Below are 20,265 nucleotides of genomic sequence, written 5' to 3' on the forward strand. Positions count from 1 at the left end.
TGGGCGACAGAGTGAGACTCCAACTCAAAAAAAAAAAAAGAATCACGAGTATGTCTTTCCACATTGTCTACAAACAACAGACTGTACAATAAATTACATATTAATGTGGTAGGAAGAAAATGAAATTGCATTGTTTGCTCGAATAGAAAAACACCAGGTGGAAGACGTCAAACAAATTATTGTACAACGTGTCAATGAACATGTAATGCATGTTGGTGACTGTTTCACATGTTAGAAAAATGTAAGATATACAATTCTGATTTTTTTATGTCATAAATAAGTTCTTCAGTGTCCACAATTCCATAAGCCCAATGTCCTTACAATAAAATAATTGGTTCTAACCCTATAATCTTTAATATTTAATGATTCATTTTCACTGGTTTTATTTTATTTTTTGAGTTGGAATCTTACTGTCTTGCCCAGGCTGGAGTGCAGTGGCATGTTCACGGCCCCCACACCTCGACCAGCTGGGCTCTGGCATCCTTCTGCCTCAGCCTTCCAAGTAGCTGGAACTACAGGTGTGTACCACCAACACCTGGCTAATTTTTTGATTTATTGTAGAGATGAGGTTTCACCAAGTTGCCCGGACTGGTCATGAACTCCTAGACTCAGGCAATCCTCTTGACTCAGCCTCCCAAAGTGCTAGGATCACAGTCTTGAGTTACCACGCCTGGCTCATTTTTCACTATTTCGTACAAAAGTACAAATTGGTAGGTGATTCGTGAGATGTCTCCAGATGTGAAGGGTCAGTATAAAGTGATTTATTTTTCACTGTTTTGTAAAAAAGTGCAGTTCAGTTGTTGGTAGGTGATGTGCAAACTATCTTCGAGTGCGAAGGTTAATGCCATTTTTACAAGTGAGAAAATGGCTGCATAGCTAGTAGAGAAAAATACTGGGATTGAAATTTGGGTCTATATGCAACTCCAAAGCCCATTCTGTAGGGTGACACCTTATAGGACACACATCATTCAGCCGACAGCTTTGGTATTTCTCACGAGATCTAATGTTACACACAAACACAAAAAAGACAGGTAAAAAATAACCAGTAAATCATAAAGCTGAAGATAGTTTTTGAGATTTTTTTGATTTTCAAAGATGATTTTCTCTGAAAAATATTTCTCTCCTGAGCAGATTTTTTATTCCCAGTGAAAATGATATATATTTTGTTGTTGTTGTTGTTTGTTTTTTTTGAGTTGGAGTCTCACTCTGTCGCCCAGACTGGAGTGCAATGGCCGCTCCCGGCCACCGCAGCCTCAACCTGCTGGGCTCCGGCAATCCTTCCGCCTCAGCCTTCCAAGTAGCCGGAATTACAGGCATTCTCTACCACGCCTGGCTGATTTTTTGATTTATTGTAGAGATGAGGTCTCACTGCCCAAGCGGGTCTCGAACCCGCGGGCTCAGGCAATCCACTCACCTCAGCCTCCCAAAGGCGCGGGATTACAAGCTGAGACACCAAGCCCAGCTAAATGATGAGTTTAATAAAACTTGCCAGACTGTAACCTAGCTGGTAGAAAGTGAATGATATATTACTTTACATAGTAGAATAAATTTAGGTATATTTTGAAAAAAAAAGATATGCTAATAGCCGTGAGCGTTTTAGTGATGGAAAAATGTTACAGTCTTAGAATTCTCAAATGTACCCCAAGAAGCTGACAGCATTCCTTATACCTGGAAATTGGCAAAACATTAGACATTAAAGAGGGTTAGGGAAAATTTAGATTTAATGTCCTCCCTTCATAATTGTCATCTTTAAGTGATTTGAGAATTATGAGACTTCAGTAAGCTTTCTTCAAAGCAATAGAAGATTCATTAAATGATGTAACTTACTGGCTTGAGTAATCTTGGGGAAGTTATTTATTCTGAACTCCTATTTCCTTGTCTGTAAAACAAGGATAATAACAGTACCTAGTGCATACAGTTGCTTTGAGATTAAAAACTGTTATGTCAAATGCTTAATATGTTATGAGTGCTTGATATATGATTGTTATTATTACTATTACCAGGTGGCAGTAGAAAAAAGTCTTACTTTTTTGATAGCACTTTTTTTTTTTTGAGTTGGAGTCTCACTCTGTCACCCAGACTGGAGTGCAGTGGCCGCTCCCGGCCACCGCAGCCTTGACCTGCTGGGCTCCGGCGATCCTTCCACCTCAGCCTTCTGAGTAGCCGGAATTACAGGCGTGCGCTACCACGCCTGGCTAATTTTTTTAAAATTTTATTGTAGAGATGAGGTCTCGCCTGCCCAGGTGGGTCTTGAACCCGCAGGCTCAGGCAATCCACTCACCTCAGCCTCCCAAAGGCGCGGGATTACAGGCTGAGCCACTGAGCCCGGCTTGATAGCACTTTTAAATTCTACAGTATTCCTAAGCTAGCAGTTTTCAAACTTTCTAGATTCATAGTACTTAAAAGTGTCTCAGTAAGTATTTTCATGGCTTCCCTAGGTCAAAAATACCTAATGGTTTTGTTTATAAGTATTTAGGTCAAAACATTTTAGTGTTTATGTCCTAAAAATATAGTAGCTATTTGAAAAAAATACATAGTGAAAAATATTTTTATTCAAAAACTAGGGCCAGGCACAGTAGCTCACACCTTAAATCCAACACTGGTAGGCTGTAATGGGAGGATCACTTGAGCCCAGGAGATCAAGGCCTGGGCAATATGGCAAAACCTCATCTCAGCAATAAATCAAATAATTAGCCAGGTATGGTAGAACATGCCTGAGCCCAGCTGGTTGAGGCTTTGGTAGCCTGTGATCATACCACTGTAGTCCAGCCTGGGCAACAGAGTGAGACTCTGACTTAAAAACAAACAAAAAAAATTTTTGTCTCATTTTTAAACAGTCACAATTGGTGCGTACTGTACCCTTCTTAAACTTTGCTTCCACTCTTATTTCTTGTTCCACACTGATTTTTGTACAGTACCTACTTTTGTTAACAGTAACCGCTAACAGCCTAATTTCTCAAAGATATGATGGTATTGAAAAGAATGTAGCAAAATGATCTAATGTTGAAACTGAACTACTTGGAGAGTTCTTTTCTCCAAACTTAATATATCCCACAATTAGCTGGGTATGGTAGCTCACTCATATAACCTCAGCACATTGAGAGACCAAAGCAGTACGATTGCTTGAAGCCAGGAGTTTGAGACCAGCCTGGGCAACATAGCAAGACCCCACGTCTCTTTAAAAAAAAAAAAATACACACACACACACACACACACACACACACACACACAATATATATATATATACACATATATACATATATTCCACTCTAACATCTGATTTCACTGCAGTGTTCCCAGCCATCTCGGCATATGTATAGTAACAGTAGTTCTAAGCCACTAACTGTGGAAGGTTAATGATTTGTTACTGCAGTTTACTAGCCAGTAGGCTGAAAAAGATTTATGATTGTGTCTTTTAGACCAAAATGCTTATCTGAAATGCTTAGAACCAGAAACATGAGATTTGGGGTGGGACTTTTGGAATATTTGTGTTAAGACATTCGCCAGTTCAGCATCCCTAATCCGAAAATCCTAAATTAAAAAAGTTCCAGTGAGTATTTCCTTATTGCCATATTGGTGCCAAAACGTTTCAGATTTTGGAGCACTTCAGGTTTTTGGATTAGAAAAAATAAACTCTGATTAAGACCAGTTGTTTTTATTCTTTATTATGAGATGGTAAATGGGATGAAAAGGATTTATGATAGAAATACTCCCTGACTATAACTATTAAGTCACATTTAGTAAATTTTCAAATCATAATAATTTTGTCTTCAAGCATCAAAATGCCAAAATAGTTTATTTTGGTGATGCTTGTTTTAAAAAAATTACATAAGCCTACAATAATTGCAGACTTTGTCTGACTTGTGATAGAAATGTGTTCATCTATTAAATTGGTGCTTTTTTCCAGGCAGTAGCAGGTTTGTTGGCAGATGCTCGTTCTTTAGCAGACATAGCAAGAGAAGAAGCTTCCAACTTTAGATCCAACTTTGGCTATAACATTCCACTAAAAGTAAGTTGATAACATATTGAGAATCCTATTGAACACTAATACACATTTATTAATAAGCTCTTTTATTTCCCTCATAGCATCTTGCCGACAGAGTGGCCATGTATGTACATGCATATACACTCTACAGTGCTGTAAGACCTTTTGGCTGCAGGTATGACATTTTGTGAGATAGTTAAAAGTCCTATCTTGTACTTTAGATATCTATTTTCCCCAACATCCTAAGCTTTTATATGCTTAAAAATATGAACTGAGCTGGGCTCGGTGGCTCAGCCTGTAATCCTGCGCCTTGGGAGGCTGAGGTGAGTGGATTGCCTGAGCCTGCGGGTTCGAGACCCGCCTGGGCATGCGAGACCTCATCTCTACAATAAGTCAAAAAATTAGCCGGGCGTGGTAGCAGGCGCCTGTAGTTCCAGCTACTTGGAAGGCTGATGTGGAAGGATCACCGGAGCCCAGCAGGTCGAGGCTGTGGTGGCCGGGAGCGGCCACTGCACTCCAGTCTGGTCGACAGAGTGAGACTCCAACTCAAAAAAAAAAAAAAAAAAAATGAACTGTTACCAAGAAGTATTAGGACAATGATTAAAAGTGTGCATGAAAATCTATTTGAAGAGTGAAAAGATCATACAGATCTGAAGTGATTATAAAATAAAGAACTCATAATAATGACTTTAATCTGGTTATAATAAATTCTCTGGCACACTAGTCCCTGATACTTTTAGGAAACCATGAGCTAATTTTAAATATACTCCATGTTGACAAATTAGTCATTTATACTTCAGTTTTCTCATTGATTTCTATATGATATACTTTAAGTACTTAGGTAATATGCTTTTAAATGGAGTTTTGTGGGGTTTTTTTTTTTTAGCAGTATTTAATCTATACAAAATTACATTCCATAATTTCTATTAGGCACGGTTTCTATTTCTGTTGTTCAAGTGAAGTGCTAGTGTTTGTATTTTTAGGAAAAGTAAGGCTTCAACTGCATAAAGACCTGGAATAGGTATAAATACCCAAATGCGGCTTCACAGAGACTTGTCATAAATAGAATTTTCTTTTTCTTTTCTTTTTTTTTTTTTGAGTTGGTGTCTCACTTTCACCCAGGTTGGAGTGCAGTGGCACGCTCCCGGCCACTGCAGCCTTGACCTGCTGGGGCTCAGGAGATCCTTCCACCTCAGCCTTCCAGGTAGCCGGAACTACAGGCGTATGCTCCCATGCCCAGCTAATTTTTTAATTTATCGTAGAGACAAGGTCTCACCACATTTCCCAGGCTGGTCTTGAACCCACACGCTCAGGCAGTCCTCTTGCCTCAGCCTCCCAAAGTGCTGGGATTATAGGCTTGAGCCACTGCGCCCAGCCTATATTTTTCTAAAATAAAAATAAATGTTTCGTTTATACCTTTAAAAAAGTCATACTTTATCAAAGTAATACATTACTAACATATGAGTGAGTGCTTAGCTATAGTCTTACCTTTGAGTTGTTTGTAATTAGCCATACTTAACTGCTAATGAAGATATGTTAAAGAAAACCTGGGTTTTCTATTGGCAGTATATTAGACCTATGGATGGATATTTGTAGCATTAATTATTAAGGTTTCATAATTATATTATGAAACACTTTGCTTTCAGGCTATGTAGAATACCTTAATTTTTCTTCTTCTTCTTTTTTTTTTTTTTTTTTTTTGTTTTGGGAGTCAGGGTTTCCTCTGTTGCCTAGGCTGGAGTGCAGTGGCACCATCATGGCTTACTTCAGCCTTGGCTTCCTGGGCTCAGGCAGTCTTTCATCCTCATCTTCCCAAGTAGCTGGGACTATAGGTGGACGTTACCATGCCCAGCTAAATTTTTGATTGTGTGTGTGTGTGTGTGGAGATGAGGTCTTGCTGTGTTGTCTAGCTTGAAATCCTGGGCTCAGATGATTCTCCCATCTTAACCTTGCAAAGTGCTAGGATTACAGGCATGAGCCACCATCCCACGCCAAATACCTTTTATTTATTTATTTATTTTTTGAGTTGGAGTCTCACTCAGTCGCCCAGACTGGAGTGCAGTGGCCGCTCCCGGCCTTCGCAGCCTCGACCTGCTAGGCTCTGGTGATCCTTCCGCCTCAGCCTTCCAAGTAGCCAGAATTACAGGCATGCTACCACACCCGGCTGATTTTTTGATTTATTGTAGAGATGAGGTCTTGCTGCCCAGGCGGGTCTCGAACCCGCAGGCTCAGGCAATCCACTCACCTCAGCCTCCCAAAGGCGTGGGATTACAGGCTGAGCCACCGAGCCCAGCTACCTTTCATTTTTAACCTTCCAACAGAACTCTAGGTTCATCAGTTAACTTCTCTGTTCTATTTAAGGGGTAAGCATAGAGGAGAGAACTTTTTTAGTAAACATCTATTGTATATGTACTATGAATCAGTCATAGATGTGGAGTTGCAGAGAAGAATGTCGTATTAATAACAGTCTTAAGATGTGATATGGTAAAGGTATATACTGAGTACAATGGAGCAAAAATTAGAGAATGGCACCTTGCTGAAGAGATGGTGCAAAGGAAAGGGTGTGAGATGTAGGATGAATGGATAAGGGTAGTTTCAAGCAAAGGGACCAACATTAAAATATATGGTTATATTTCAGGTAATCCAGAGGTAGTTAAGTATACTTGATGTGTAGAGAATAAGGTTTAGAGACAATATTGAAGATGTAGGAGGGGCCCAGTCTTACAGAATTGTATGCTTTGTGCTAAGGGGTTTCAGCAAAGGAAGTATTGAAGGTTTTTCTTTTTTTATTCATTCATTCATTCATTCATTTTGAGATGGAGTCTCACTCTGTCATCCAGGCTAGAGCGTAGTGACACGATCATAGCTCACTACAGCCTCAAACTTCTGTGCTCAAGTGATCCTCCTGCCTCAGTCTCCATAGTAGCTGGGACTATAGGTGTGCACCATCATGCTTACGTTTTAAAATAATGACTATGAAGCCAGGCATGGTGGCTCATACCTGTAGTCCCAGCTATTTGGATGAGGTCGGAGGATTACTTGAGCCCTAGAGTTTGAAGTTGCAGTGAGCTATTTTCACACCAATCCACTCCATCTTGGGCGACAGTTAGACCTTGTCTCTAAAAAATTTTTTTTTAGAAATGAGATTCTGAAAGTTAAGTCTTATGTCCGTGTGGAAGATGGAAGAGAATGATGGTAGGGGTGGGAATTGAATCGTTGACCTTACAGTATTCTGCATGAGAGATATCCCCTAACCCTGGGCTGTGAACTGGTATGGATAGGTCCATGGCCTGTTAGGAACCAGCCCGCACAGCAGGAGGTGGGGGGAGGGCGGCGAGCAAAACTCTTTCTCCTATCAGATCAGCAGGGGTGTTATCATAGGAAAACAAACCCTATTGTGAACTGTACATGCAAGGGGTCTGATCTAGGTTGCGGCTCCTTTTGAGTATCTAATGCCTGATGATTCCCCTACGCCCCCCATCCTTGGAATAATTGTCTTGCATTTAACTGGCCTCTGATGCCAAAAAAGTTGGGGACTGCTGTTCTAAAGCAAAGAAAATATAGTTGGCCCTTGGTATCTGTGGGGGATTAATTCCAAGACCTCCCACAGATGATAAAATCTAAGGCCGCTAAAGTCCCTAATAAAATGGCATAGTATTTGCATATAAGCTTTGCACATTCTCTCATATACTTTAAGTCATCTCCAGGTTGGTTATCATAATACAATGCAAATTCTATGTAAACAGTTGTTAATACTGTATTGTTTAGGGAATAATGATCCAAAAAAAATCTATGCATGTTCAATACAGACATAAATTTTTTCATGAATATTTTTGTAATGTGTTTAGTTTTCAATCCATGGATGCAGAATTCAGGAATACAGAGAGCTGACTGTATATCACAATTTCAGAAAATCAGTAATTCATATGATCAGTATTCATAAGAACTAATAGCCTGATTTTAGTTTGTTGAGCATAGAAAAATACATTGAACCAATTTTAATTATTGCAGAAAAATGACTGGAGGAATATTGGGGACTAGAATGAAAGTTGGAAAGAGTTTGACACGGATTCAGTGTATTCTTTTGTCAGAACTGTTGTTCCCTTCACTTTTTTGTGTCTCTGCCTTTATCTGTTGCACCCTCTTATTGTTTTTCACCTGTTTATCACTGCTCCCTTCTCTGCACTGCTATCTTCAAACAAGCCACATGAATTTTGAACAGATAATCTCAACTATGTGCTCATTTTAATTATTTGAAACTACCTATCAAAATACTGAGTAATTTATATATTACTAATTTATCTTAGAAACTGCAATTGCATTTTTTTAAAAATTCCTTTTATGGTATTAAGAGCTATGATTTAAACTCTGTTTACCTTTGTGCAGCTTCATGTTAGGGTCTTACAGTGTGAATGACGGTGCACAGCTCTACATGATTGACCCATCAGGTGTTTCATACGTGAGTAATTTTGAATCTCTTGACATCCTGTTTAATGGTCTTTCATTAGCATTTAAGTGTCATATTTAGATTATATGAAACTTCTCTAAAACTCATTCAAAGAAAGTTCTGTTTTCTTATTATTAATAAGCTATGGATATGAGGCAGAGATGTTATTTTCATTATGTGATTTATAGAAACTACATAGTGAATATAATATTTTGAATATGGTGATTCTCCATTATTATATTAACAGTGTCTTAAAACTGAATGTAATTGCCCATTTAAGAAAGGGTTTAAGTGGGATTTCTTAGAGCTTTCCCAAAATTACCCTTTTTTAACTGTTAACTTATTCTGAGATTTTTGTGGTTTTTATTAATTGAAGAAGAAAGTCTTAAATGTAATTTGTCATAACAGAAAGAATATTGAGCTCATAAAAATTAACTTTATTTCTCTCAAGAATATATGTCATTTTTGTCTTTATGCTAAATTTTTTGTTCCTGTTTCCCAAATTGTCTCTAATTCAAAGTGTAAATGATAACACAGTTTATTTTCTTTGGATATACCTTTTTCTTTTTTTCTTGAGTCAGAGTTTCACTCTGTTGCCCAGGCTGGAGTTCGTGGCACACCCTTGACCACTGCAGTCTCGACCTGCTGGGCTCAGGTGATCCTTTCACCTTAGCCCTCCAAGTAGCAGGAATTACAGGCACGTGCCACCATACCCAGCTAATTTTTTTTTTCTGTAGAGACGAGGTCTTGCCAAGTTGCCCAGGCTGGTCTTGAACCCCTAGACTCAGACAAACCTCTCGACTTAGCCTCCCAAAGAGCTGGGATCACACGTGGAGCTGGATATTCCTCTATCACTAGATTCTTTTAGAATTAAGTTTGGTATTTTAATTTCTTGAGTTCTTTGGCCTTTATCAGAATAGTTTGGCTATATTTTTCCATGTTTGCTTTTAAAAATCATTGTACATCCCTTAACTTATAAATAGAAATATTAAGTCATTAATGACATGATAGTACACTAGTTTAATGATTATATATTTTTTGTCTCTTAAAAAAAAAACACAGGGTTACTGGGGCTGTGCCATTGGCAAAGCCAGGCAAGCTGCAAAGACAGAAATAGAAAAGCTTCAGGTAATATTTAATGCTTGAGTTTTTGCTTTATCATCCTCATGCAGTGAAGTTTTATCACCACAAACTAAATGTTTTCGTTTAAGGATATAGTGTGGCTTGATGTTAAAGCAGAGCTTTCTGAAGGTGTTAAATGTTGGAACAGAACAGTTGGTAACACATGTAGAATTGTGTAATGAATCCCTTTACACTGCTATAAAGCCTCAAACTGGAAAAAGACAGTTGTTTATGTAATCTCACAAAATCCTTCAAGTTCATTCATGAATTCAAGGTGAACCCTGGCTTGAGAGTTTTGGTGTTCAAAATTTTGAGTTATTACCACAGGATCGACTATAATAAAAAGTTGTATGTATTCTCTTTTCCTGTATCATTTCTTTGGAACACAGCTTTTATGTTTCAGAAGTGTGGTTGTGCTTCTAGCAGTTCTCTTAATTTTGCTCCTAGTTATGAAGCCTATCCTTTTACAACCACCCACGTTTTCTTCCATGAGAAAGTCAGCTATTAATATGAAAAAGTCTTCTTAAAAGGCTGGTTTTCCTTTTAACCATAATTATTATTATTTTTGAGTTGGAGTCTCACTCTTGTCACCCAGGCTGGAGTACAGTGGCACTCTCATGGCCACCGCAGCCACAACCTGCTGCGCTTAGGTGATGCCTGTGCCTCAGCTTTCCAAGTAGCTGCAACTATACAGATGCATGCCACCTCGCCCGGCTAGACTAACTTAATTTTTAAACAGTATTCACAGTCTTTATTGCTATTAGAAACTTAAAAGGCAGGCATATGATTTATTGGAGTTCTGATAACTTAGAGATAAAATTTCATATACATTTAATAATAACGCTGTACTAGAACGTTGTTCAAGTAGTTACTCATTCAATTTATTTAAGGCCAGGTTATAGAAAATATTTACTAGTGTTTGACATTTATTTATTGCCGAGTTCTAGAACTCTCTATAAAGCCCAATTTATGTTGGGTATTTTAGTAGAGCTGAAAAAAGGACCCAAGAGATCACTTAGCCCTAGACCAAGCTATAAAGCCCAACCCCAGACTTAAACACACTTAGGGTCACAGAATAAATGGGTTCTGAACAGGATCAGGACTTTATGACTTAGACCCATGTTGTTTTCATCACACACTTACTTGTAATGGTGCTTGGTTCCTCTCTTCTACTCTTCCTTTTTGTTTTTATTTCTCCATGGTATTATGTGGAAATTGGAAAATTAGATTATTTAGTAGCCACTATCCTTTTGTCCTTCTGTGGTTAAATCCTAGTAAGTAATGGGAAGAATACCAAATCCCAGCCAAAAAATTGGAAAAATCACTTCAGCTGAGGAAAACATACATCATATGAGAAAACATGCTATAAATCAGGTGATGCAAAGGATGGCCCATTGCCTGCTTTTGTGTAGGTTTTAGTGGCGCACAGCTACATTCAGTCTGTGGCTGCTTTCACACTGCAACAGTAGCGTTATGATATCTGAAACAGAGTCCAGATGATGTTTGAAATGTTGGCTTGGTGTGGTGGCTCAAGCCTGTAATCCCAGCACTTTGGGAGGCCAAAGCGAGTAGATTGCCTGAGCCCGCAAGTTCGAGACCAGCCTGGGCAACTTGGCAAGACCTTGTCTCTACAACACATAAAAAATCAGTCAGGCCTGGTAGCATGTGCCTGTAATTCCAGCTACTTGGAAGGTTGAAGTGGAAGGATCTCCAGAGCTCAGTGGCAGTGAGTGTGCCACTGCACTTTAGCCTGAGCAACGGAGTGAGACTCCAACTCAAAAAAAACAAAATTTTTTTTTTTAAATTAAGACGTTTACTGGTTGGTGCCTTACAGAAAAAAACTTGCTGAACTCCGATCTACATCACTGTTCTAGCCTGTTTTTCTTGTGATGGTCTCTTTACTCAAAACCCCACAATTTTGTGAACCCATGTAAAAATATATTTGCCATTTAAACTGCTTTTTCAGGTTTACCTAAGTTTGATGTGGTAGGATGCAATTAATTCACTAAATATAGAATTTAGGCAAAAATAATATGAAAAAATATAACTAAAAGATTATAACAGACCTCTCTATTTGGACTTACTATTTTCCCGTATTTTATCAGCTTATAAATATATGTTATGATTTTTGCTGTCCCTTCCTTATGTGGCTGTGCAGGCATAGCTTGAACATCAGGATTTCTAAACTAAAAGTACCGATTACTTAAAAAAACATACAATATGCAAACTCCTCAGCTGAGCACTTAACAGCTCCCTTTCTGCCCTGACTTCCAAGTATTCACTGAAAGAATGCTTCTAAAATGAACAAACTTTTGGCTTCCCGCTTTTGCTTATTTGTCTCCCTCTAAATCAAACCAAATCCAATCTTGATTCTTCTTCAGAGCCTTCCATAATATTCTGCATTTTTGCCTTGAATAGTTCCATGAGGAATAATTTCTCCTATTCATCTTTTTGTATATTTCATATAGTATTCATGGCTTATTTGTAATTTATTGTCCTAAATTGGCTATAAAAAAATCAAATTTCTTCTCCAGTCTTTCATAGGCCTCTGTATTTTTATAAAATTTTTCACAAAGTTAGTGCTATCAGTGGGTTATGCAGAATATCTATTGTGGCATTTTAATTTAGAAACATTAAGTTGTGAATCAGAAAAATTAGATTCTGAGCTTTTGGGGACTTCAGATTTTTTTCCTGGTTTTACACCTGAGTATCTCAAGAAAACCTAGGTTATTGATAAAAGTTGTAAAAATAGTTACACAAGTTGGAAAGCATTCTTCATTTGAACCATACAATTAATATATGTTTTATTTTCTATAGATGAAAGAAATGACCTGCCGTGATATTGTTAAAGAGGTTGCAAAAATGTAAGTTGAAATCTTCCTTACCATTCATAGCAGCTTAGTGTATAATTTTCAGAAGGTGAATTTAACATTCTTTGGGTGGAAAACATGTTTTTAACTAAGTTACGTTTTCAAGTAATAATTATTAGGATAGGAAAAATACTTTTTGACAAAATAACCTCCTATGACAGGTTAAGGGTAGGACATGTAGTGGATGGACCATTAGAGGCTTCATTTCTTAGCTCCCAACATCTCAAATCTCATACATTTCAATAATAGTAATCTTTGGTTGCCCCCCAAAGGTTTACAGCTGATTATTTCTGTATATGATCCATGAAGCTCGTTCATTTACACAATCTGCTATTTCCTTGGGAAAGACTTATTTCACTTTTTCATGTTTGTTGTAGAGCAGTGATTAAAAAAATATATTTTTAAAGCTTAAGAGGCTGGTTGTGGTGGCTTACGCCTGTAATCTCAACACTTTGGGAGGCTGAATGAGGCGGGAGGATTGCTTGAGCCCAGAAGTTTGAGACCAGCTTGGGCAACATAACAAGACCTTGTCTTTACCAAAAAAAAAAAGGTGTGATGGTGTATGCCTATAGTCCCGGCTCCCCTGAGCTCAGAAGGTTTAGATCATGGTGAGCCATGATAGCACCACTGCACCAACCAGCTGGGGTGACAGAGTGATACCATGACTCAAAAAATATAAAGCTTACAGTCTAAACAGTTCACTTATTTGGAACAGCAAGCAACAACAAAATCAGTAAACCTAGGTAGTGATGTCTCAAAAAACTGATGATTCTTCTAGACGTAGGTATCTGGTATTTTAAAAAATATTTCAGTAAATTAGTGGCTTTGTAGCCAGCTCAGTGTGAGATGGGCAGGTGCGACTGTAAATCACCCATGAGATGGGCAAACTCACAGAAAGATCTCCCCCCAAAATTCACTGAAGCCAACCGAAAGCAGCCTCTCACAACAATGCTAGCTGGTACGCCATTGCTGATAGGTTCCTAGAACACTTACAAGGGGCCTGCCCTCCAAAAAACAATTCCATTTCTTTTAGGTTCCCCCTCCTGTAAGATAAAGCTATACTGGTATTGTACTTCATTCTATGATTCTTTGTTACTTTACTGTGTCCCATGACAGTGCCTCCTCCTTTGCTGCAGTTTGTAATATACTACAATGTGAAGGCCCAGGTAAAGTGATAGATAAACCATTATAAAATGAACAAAGGGTTTAAAAAGGTATCTGGCAAGAAGCTGCAGGCTGAAGAGACTACTAATTGCAAGCACGCACATTTTAAAAATATTTGGTTGATGAACAGAATAAATATCCTAAAAGGGCACAGTTAACGATGGCCTTTTCCCTGTGTTCTTTTTGAGATATCTTTTATATTTTTATTTGAGTTGGCATCTCACTCAGTTGCCCAGGCTGGAGTGCAGTGGCACGCTTATGGCCATTGCAGCCTCGACCTACTGGGCTCAGGCAATCCTTCTGCCTTAGCCTTCCAAGTGGCTGTTGGAACTACAGGTGTGCGCTACCACTAGCCTGGCTAATTTTTTGATTTACTATAGAGATGCGGTCTCGCCAAGTTGCCCAGGCTGGTCTTGAACCCCTGAGCTCAGGCAATCCTTTCACCTCAGCCTCCCAGAGTGCTGGGATTATAGGCTTGAGCCACCGTGCCCAGCCTTGTATTTTTAAAACAATGTATAAAAATAATGGGTTGTACACTTATACTCAATATTTGTAGGAAGAACAAAAGTGACTTTATCTCAACAATTATGTATAATTTTTGGAGTCACAGTCTCACTCTGTTGCCTAGGCTGGAGTGCAGTGGCACACTCATGGCCACCGCAGCCTCTACCTGCTGGGCTGAGGCGATCCTTCTGCTTCAGCCTTCCAAGTAGCTAGAACTACAGACACACCAATTTTTTGATTTATTGTATAGATGAGGTCTTGCCAAGTTGCCCAGGCTGGTCTTGAACCCTGGGCTCAAGCAGTCCTCTTGAGCCACCACGTCCGGCTTATGTTGCTTTTTCCAATGTTCATAATAATACAGACTGCAAAGGTCACTCTAATTTGTGCTGACTGTGGGTGTGTGAACTACAATATTTGGAGGTGAGCCAAAATATGTATTTTCTCTTTTCTAGAATTTACATAGTACATGACGAAGTTAAGGATAAAGCTTTTGAACTGGAACTCAGCTGGGTTGGTGAATGTAAGTTATTTTTTTACACTTACTTGCTTTAGGAGTCATCTACACTACACCTAATTTACTGCTGTGTGCCCTAAGATAAAACAAAAACAAATGTACCAGGTATAGTCTAATGAAGGAGAAGTTCTGCTTAATAATTTACTTGAAGCATTCATTTCATAGTTTTTTTAAAAGATTACTGAGAAAAAGTATATTACTGAGAAATCACCCATTTTCTTTCTTTCTAGCTTGGTATTCATAGGGTTTTAAGGCTAGGATATTTTAAAAATTGACTATGCTGTAAATTAATTCTCAGAACTTAAAAATCACAGCATAATAACTTCATTTCCATAAAGTGATTAATTTGGGCACACAATCTCATGTGGAAAAATACACAAAAATAAGTTCAAAGCATCTGTGGTATTACTCATAGCACAACTTTGTAACATTAGGTGAATCATACTTGATTGGGTAGGTTGAATGATATTGCAAATCAAAATATTGTCTTAACTTTTGAATTCATTTAAATATATGCTTTAATTCACAGTAACTAAAGGAAGACATGAAATTGTTCCAAAAGACATAAGGGAAGAAGCAGAGAAATATGCTAAGGTAAGACAGCATAAAAACTTCTCTAGGCTAGGCGCAGTGCTATGTACCCATAGTCCCAGCTGCTGAGTAGGAGTGAGGCAGGAGGATCATTTTAGCCCAGGTCGATACCAGCTTGGGCAACACAGACTTGTCTCTCTCTGTGTGTATAAATAAATAAATACACACACAACCAAAATCATGTGTTGAATAATAAAGGAACTTGGTTGATTTCTTTTAACAAACACCTATGTACTCTACTGAACTCTTAAGGACAGACATTTTTTTCCTAGGGTAATTCTGGGTGGGGGATAAAGTTGTTCTGGTTCTTCAAAAAAATTTATATACATGAAAATTCCAAGGGTCATAGTATATATTCTATCAAGAATGTAGTCATTTGTTAGGAGCAAGATATAAATTATCCTTTCTTTAACTGGGTATTCTAAAAGTGTTCAAAAGATTTTTAATGACTAGTGTTTAATTAAATTCAAGATATATTTTAAGTTGGCCACAGGTGTGTGACATTGTGATACTAAAAATCAGTTTTAAACACCAATTTTCTTTAACAGGAATCTTTGAAGGAAGAAGATGAATCAGATGATGATAATATGTAATATTTACTGCAGCATCTAATATTTTAAATTTCTACTACAAGTCCTATGTAACTATTTCGCCCCATGGATTATACATACTCACTGACCTGTTTTCATTAAATTTTTGTCTTGTAACTGTTGAAGTTTGGTTAATGCCTGCTTGACAGAATTAGTGGGGGTATTTGAGGACATGTACTTGATATTAAAATACAGATTTAAGTCTACTTACAAAGTCATTAGTTAAAATACAGCAAAATGAGGCTTTATAATAACATGGATTCACAGCCCATTTCATCACTCAGCTAGAATTTAAGGATATTTTGCTTGGCTCTTGTGTAAAATGCACCCTCCAAATCAGTAGGCGATTAATTGATACTGTTGCCTACATTAATATTTTTTAGTGAAATGATTGGTGGTCATGAGCCACTGTTAAATCTTTTGGTATCAGGCAGATTAAAGATGTTTTTGTTTGGGGTGGTTTTTTTAAAAATGAGATCCTTTAATATGTAAAAGTCAAGAATACTTTTGCTTAAGACTAGATTTAAGGATCAATAAAGTCCCTTTTCTGTCACTAAAAAAATTACTTGATCTGTAACCCATACCAGACAGTTTTTATACTAAAAATAAGAATATATTTGAAAATGCATGTTAACAGTTACTAAGTGGAATAATCAGTACTGGAAGAACTGTAATAATCCAAATAGCAGTACTCACACCAGGAACAAGCCATTTGAACTCTGGCCAGGTGCATAGCACTGCGCCTAGCCTAGAGAGTATAATAATACAGACTGCAAAGGTCACTCTAATTTGTGCTGACTGTGGGTGTGTGAACTACAATATTTGGAGGTGAGCCAAAATATGTATTTTTATGTAATTAGATATATACCTTTTATTGGGCTCATGCCAGTATGCTGGACTTTAGCATTTGTGTAGTTTAAACAAATCATTATACCTGAATTGCTAACTACTATACAAACAACTCCAAACAAGTATGTCATTACCATGGCTTCTTTTATATAACAGTATCTGCTATATTTTACAGCTCTTATATTTAACTTAGAATGACACAAGTGTTGGCCTTGGAAAAACACCAGAACAATATTAAATTGGATCCATTTATAGACAAGTTAACTATCCCTAAGCCAAACTACAGCCCTTCCTATACTTCCAAAATATGAATAGCATGTGAATATCATAGCATATTCTTAAAATTCATGTCAGTATATTTAAGAACCTCCCAAAAGGCGGCACTGGTTCTAAAGAAACCTAAATGTGAACAGCTAAGCTACTGTAGATGCCATATTGCAAATCTATTTAAAACTATTTGAGCAGATATACCTAGCTCTTACAGCTAATATGAAAAACTAGTGATTTTCATAAGCTAAACACAGGATTATAAATCTAGGTTCAATTGTAGGGTCACTTTGTAACCACTGCTGAGATATGACTAGCCTCTTTGAGAAAAAGCTGGCACGTTTTACTTTGACATTCATACAAAATTTATTTTTAAAAAGACTGAGTAACCTTACTGTAAATTACCTTGATAACGGTACCTAAAAAAAAAATTTTAAAGAATAAAGTTTTGGTTTGGAGATTACAAAAAAAGTATATACATTTTAAGAAAGGGAAAAACTACTAAAATTGTAATAATATATACCAATAACAGAAAACTTCTCCAATTACAAGAGGTGCTCAAAGTGGTTACCATCAGCATCCAGGCACTTCTGATTATGGTGAACTACAGCTTGAGCAATGCTGACCGAGTCCACTTTTATCGCTGCACACGCTATTTCAATTTCTTCCTGAAGTACTGCCAGTGTAGCTGGTTTTCTATGGTACACCATATCCTTTAAGGTCCCCCCATAGGTAGAAGTCAAGGGGTGTTAAGTCAGGAGAATGTGGAGGAAACTCAACCGTACCTCTTCGTCCTATCCATTGTCCTGGCAAATTCTCATTAAGGTAAGCTCTCACGTCTTGGTGGAAGTGTGGTGGGGCCCCATCTTGTTGGAAGTAAAATCGACCATTCCCAAAAAGTGTACGAATTGCAGGTAGAATGGATGTGCGTAGCATGTCTAGGTACACTTGGCCAGTAAAAGTCCCTTCAAAAAAGAATGGTCCAATTAGTCCCCTTAATGACAGTCCACACCAGACATTGAGGCCTGGTAAATTGAGTTCTTTTTCCACATTAACGTGTGGATTTTCTGGAGCCCAATATACACAATTACGTTGGGTCACTCTTCCATTCAATTTAAATTCTGCTTCATCAGACCAAACCATTTTCCCCACAAACTCCTCATCATCTCGTAACATGTTTTGGAACCACTCACAATACTGCATCCTTTGGTCAGGGTCGTCCTCATTCAGTGCATGTATTAATCTTGGGATGAAAACTTTACATTTTGCTGTTTTAAGAACACGTGGTATGCTTGTTCTGTTAACTCCTGTCTCACGGGCACATTGGTAGACTTCCGTGGCAAGCGTGTAAGCTGTTCAACACCATAGCAGAAGCAGCAGGGCTTGTTGGTGTGTGAGGCCTCTCAGATCTTCCCTTGTGCACCTCACACACAGTACCATGTGTCTCAAACTCATCACGAATACGTTCAATTCTTACGTGTGTTGGAGGTTCTGTGGCATACTACGTCTCCATTGTTGTACTTGCACAACGTTCTCAAATTTCAAATACCACTTCAAAATGGCCTTGCATTCCTCAAATGACAACTGTGCTGCTGTCATTTTATTTGTCCTGTCTACTGCAGGGAGACACTAGCATCATTTGATTAACGCCATCTTTTGAGCAAATGTAATACAACTTCGAAGAGTAATATGTGGATAATATCGCTTAAAATGTGTATGCATTTTTTTGGCACAACTGCTGTTTAGGCTATAAAAGCACTTATCTGATAAGACCATCCGTCTGCTTTTGTTTCTATCATTCATAAACCTAAAAAATAAGAAAATTAAGTTGTAGGACATCTTAAACATTAAAGCACTCATCATAGGACAAGCAGCAAGTTAAGATTACAAATTAACATTCTCATTCTGTAAAAATAAACACATATCAAAGGAATTCCAAAATACGAAATAAGAGTATAGCTGCTTATAACCCCAACTAAGTAAAGCCTTTTTGTTTCATCACTGACCAGTATATCTGTTATAGCTTATAATAAAATAAATATATACCCCTCAGACTTGGAGTTGTGTGTGTATATATAAAATCATGTCTTCCTATATCGACTGGTGAGCACACAGTAAGCATTTCAGATGCCAAAGGTACACATTTCTTACTGAATAATTCATACTAATTAGCTACAGGATAAAGGTATACTATTAAAAATCACTGGTAGCCAGATGTGGTGGCTCACACCTATAATCCCAGCACTGTGGGGAGGAGGCGGCAAGAGGATTACCTGAGCTCAAGGGCTCAAGACCAGCCTGAGCAACATGGCAAGACTATCGCTACAATAAATGAAAAAATCAGCCAGGTATGGTGGCACATGCCCATGGTTCCAGCTACTTGGAAGGCTGAGGCAGAAGGATCACCTGTAGGAAGGTCAAGGCTGTGGTGGCTGTGAGCATGCCACTGCATTCCATCCTGGGCAACAGTGAGACTCCAACTAAAAAAACAAACAAAAACCCCCACTGGCTCAGAAATATATTTAGAAGCTTCTAAATACAAAATGTGTGGGGACCAATTCTTTTATACAGCAGTGTGATTTTTCTTGTTGAAAGAATTATTAGGGCTTCTTCACCCCAACCACAATTTAAGAAAATCAATATTGTAATTAAAATGGGAAGATTGGTTAGTAAGTTCATCTAGATTTCAATCTGGCTTTGCCATTTATTATTGTGTGACCTTGGGCAAGTTACTTAATTTTCTCATCTATAATATGAGGATTATGTACCATCTAAAATGGCAACAAAATGGAATTTTTAAAAACAACTAAATTTGTATAAGATTTTAATGGTGAAAGTTATTAAAATGAGAAAAATACTAAATAGTGATCAGAAGATGCTATTAGGATGTCATTTCTCTCCAAACTCATGTATTAGATTTAATGTAAACCAAATCAAATTTCCAAGAGGCTCTTTTGGAAGAGAAGTAGTAGAAAATAAGCTATTTCTTAAACGTATATGGGAAAAGTAAAGGAATTAGAAGATCTAAAACAATTTATTTTCTCTCCAAACTCATGTATTAGATTCAATGTAAACCAAATCAAATTCCCAAGAGGCTCTTTTGGTAGAGGAGTAGTAGAAGATAAGCTATTTCTTAAACGTATATGGGAAAAGTAAAGGAATTAGAAGATCTAACACAATTTTGAAAAAGAACAAATGAGAAGACCTGATCTCATGACTTGGCTCAGTGGCTCAGCCTGTAATCCCGTGCCTTTGGGAGGCTGAAGTGAGTGGATTGCCTGAGCCAGCGGGTTCGAGACCCACCTGGGCAACTTGGTGAGACCTCATCTCTACAATTTAAAAAAAGAAAAATTAGCCGGGCG

The 20,265-nt window shown here is 37.8% G+C and overlaps 1 protein-coding gene across 2 annotated transcripts in view; it reads left to right on the forward strand.

The window, feature by feature from the left end:
- The window catches only part of PSMA3 (proteasome subunit alpha 3), a 30,088-nt gene extending 14,179 nt beyond the window's left edge, over window positions 1-15,909 (forward strand). Inside the window, exons 4-11 of one of the 2 annotated variants that reach the window (XM_021711671.1) lie at window positions 3,908-4,009; window positions 4,087-4,160; window positions 8,393-8,444; window positions 9,495-9,560; window positions 12,372-12,418; window positions 14,545-14,612; window positions 15,136-15,200; window positions 15,746-15,909. In XM_021711671.1, coding sequence (XP_021567346.1) covers window positions 3,908-4,009; window positions 4,087-4,160; window positions 8,393-8,444; window positions 9,495-9,560; window positions 12,372-12,418; window positions 14,545-14,612; window positions 15,136-15,200; window positions 15,746-15,790 — 519 coding nt within the window. In that variant the 3' untranslated portion in view covers window positions 15,791-15,909. Of the gene's footprint in view, window positions 1-3,907; window positions 4,010-4,086; window positions 4,161-8,371; window positions 8,445-9,494; window positions 9,561-12,371; window positions 12,419-14,544; window positions 14,613-15,135; window positions 15,201-15,745 lie in introns of both variants that reach the window. The other variant, XM_008056685.1, reaches the window with a different exon arrangement.
- Window positions 15,910-20,265: the final 4,356 nt, after the last annotated feature.

Source organism: Carlito syrichta, unplaced genomic scaffold (genome assembly GCF_000164805.1).
Source record: "Carlito syrichta isolate Samal-C Ts95f unplaced genomic scaffold, Tarsius_syrichta-2.0.1 Scaffold302449, whole genome shotgun sequence".
Taxonomy (NCBI): Eukaryota; Metazoa; Chordata; class Mammalia; order Primates; family Tarsiidae; genus Carlito; species Carlito syrichta.